Source organism: Puntigrus tetrazona, unplaced genomic scaffold, assembly GCF_018831695.1.
Source record: "Puntigrus tetrazona isolate hp1 unplaced genomic scaffold, ASM1883169v1 S000000176, whole genome shotgun sequence".
NCBI lineage: Eukaryota > Metazoa > Chordata > Actinopteri > Cypriniformes > Cyprinidae > Puntigrus > Puntigrus tetrazona.
This window is the reverse complement of record NW_025047847.1, coordinates 847,501-850,000: the sequence shown is the minus strand read 5'-3', so window position 1 is coordinate 850,000 and position 2,500 is coordinate 847,501. Positions and strand designations below refer to the sequence as shown.

General features: G+C 38.8%; 1 protein-coding gene across 2 annotated transcripts in view; it reads right to left on the bottom strand.

Annotated features, from left to right (window-relative positions):
• The window catches only part of tanc1b (tetratricopeptide repeat, ankyrin repeat and coiled-coil containing 1b), a 145,130-nt gene that overhangs the window by 8,503 nt on the left and 134,127 nt on the right, over nt 1-2,500 (bottom strand). Inside the window, exons 22-23 of one of the 2 annotated variants that reach the window (XM_043230594.1) lie at nt 1,734-1,866; nt 930-962 (exon numbers count right to left, since the gene is read on the bottom strand). In XM_043230594.1, the coding sequence (XP_043086529.1) occupies nt 930-962; nt 1,734-1,866 (166 nt within the window). Of the gene's footprint in view, nt 1-899; nt 963-1,733; nt 1,867-2,500 lie in introns of those variants that run through there. The other variant, XM_043230593.1, reaches the window with a different exon arrangement.

Genomic DNA, 2,500 nt, shown 5'->3' with positions numbered 1-2,500 from the left:
GAGAGAGAGAGAGAGAGAGAGAGAGAGAGAGAGAGAGAGAGAGAGAGAGAGAGAGAGAGAGAGAGAGAGAGAGAGAGAGAGAGAGAGAGAGAGAGAGAGAGAGAGAGAGAGAGAGAGAGAGACAGAGAGAGAGAGAGAGAGAGAGAGAGAGAGAGAGAGAGAGAGAGAGAGAGAGAGAGAGAGAGAGAGAGAGAGAGAGAGAGAGAGAGAGAGAGAGAGAGAGAGAGAGAGAGAGAGAGAGAGAGAGAGAGAGAGAGAGAGAGAGAGAGAGAGAGAGAGAGAGAGAGAGAGAGAGAGAGAGAGAGAGAGAGAGAGAGAGAGAGAGAGAGAGAGAGAGAGAGAGAGAGAGAGAGAGAGAGAGAGAGAGAGAGAGAGAGAGAGAGAGAGAGAGAGAGAGAGAGAGAGAGAGAGAGAGAGAGAGAGAGAGAGAGAGAGAGAGAGAGAGAGAGAGAGAGAGAGAGAGAGAGAGAGAGAGAGAGAGAGAGAGAGAGAGAGAGAGAGAGAGAGAGAGAGAGAGAGAGAGAGAGAGAGAGAGAGAGAGAGAGAGAGAGAGAGAGAGAGAGAGAGAGAGAGAGAGAGAGAGAGAGAGAGAGAGAGAGAGAGAGAGAGAGAGAGAGAGAGAGAGAGAGAGAGAGAGAGAGAGAGAGAGAGAGAGAGAGAGAGAGAGAGAGAGAGAGAGAGAGAGAGAGAGAGAGAGAGAGAGAGAGAGAGAGAGAGAGAGAGAGAGAGAGAGAGAGAGAGAGAGAGAGAGAGAGAGAGAGAGAGAGAGAGAGAGAGAGAGAGAGAGAGAGAGAGAGAGAGAGAGAGAGAGAGAGAGAGAGAGAGAGAGAGAGACAGAGAGAGAGAGAGAGAGTTACATCAGTCTGATCCTGAAAACACATCTGAGCAGAAGTATAGAATTGGCGTGAAATAGAGTTACCTAAAGAGTGTACCTGTTCGATCATAAGGTGACGTTCTGTAGCCTGACGAGGGTTTTAGTGAAAGCAGTTAAAAGAGAGAAGAATGAGAAACAGAGCAGAAAGAGACATGCAAAGAGAAACACAGCATCTTCACTTCTACACCTTCACAGAGATAGCTCGTTTCCACTGAAGTTCAGGACGTGATTCTGATGAGACGGATTCAGCTTCGTTTGCGTGTGGTCAAATTAAAATCAAGTTTGAACTTGAAATGATTTTTGTTTGCCTGTCATCAGAGCAGGGTCAGTTTTGCATTAAGATAATATTACACATAATGCAACTAAAATGAAATGTTTTCTTTGCTATTATAAAAGCTACTTTGATTAAAATTATTAGTTGATTATGCATTTTAATTGCTTAAAAATTATGATTCTTCTTCTTTTTTCCGGAATCACAAGTCACCTTTTTAGGCATTTCATCGAAAAATTACTTTGTATAAGTTCTGAAAAAAAGATTCATATACAAAGACCTTAATGGACCTTGTATATGGATCGGATCAAGTCAGTGGAAACAGCTGACACACACACACACACACACACACACACACACAGGGTCTGTGATGGAAGAGCTTCAGGAGGAAAGATGTGATTGGCTAAAGAATATCACATGCATATGATACCTATGACTATTCAAAACTATTCATTCTCTTCACTGTATTTTACTGCTTGCATCCAAACATTTAAGGCTACAATAACTATTCAGTCCACATACTCTTTAATGGAAAAGCTCATCATACTTTGCTAATAATGATTTCCCTCCATACGCTCCAGGTCTCACCTAGCTTGGCTCCTTTCTTCAGTAAGGTCAGCACCACTGAGGTGTTTCTGCAGCCGATGGCTCGGTCCAGCGGTCTCATGCCACTGTAGTCCACATGCTCGATCACAGCCCCCTTCTCAACCAGATAATGAACCTGCAAACGCACAATAACACACATGCCTCACATCAACCGTGACAATGCTGAAATTAGAAGGACAGGAAGCAGCCGTTTTATGACAAAACACACTACTGTTCAAAAGTTTGGGGTCAGAATGTTTTTTGACGTGTATATATATATATATATATATATAAAAAAAACAAAATTACAATAATAATAAAATGCAAATACAGTAATAAAATGCAATATACTGCGTCTACTTCAAATACTTTAAATGCTGTTTAACTGTTGAACTATGTATTGGTCAAAAATTGCTGAAAAAGTAAATGCATTACTGTTTACACAAAAATATTAAGCAGCATGACTGTTTTAATAAGAATTGTAATTATATTTTAATTAATAATTAAATATTTTATGAGCAGCAAATCAGCATATTAGAATGATTTAATTAATAATTAAATATTTGATGAGCAGCAAGTCAGCATATTAGAATGATTTAATTAAATTTAATTAATAATTCAATATTTTATAAGCAGCAAATCAGTATATTAAAATGATTTAATTTAATTGAATAATTAAATATTTTATGAGCAGCAAGTCAGCATATTAGAATGATTTAATTTAATTTAATTAATAATTAAATATTTTATGAGCAGAAAATCAGCATATT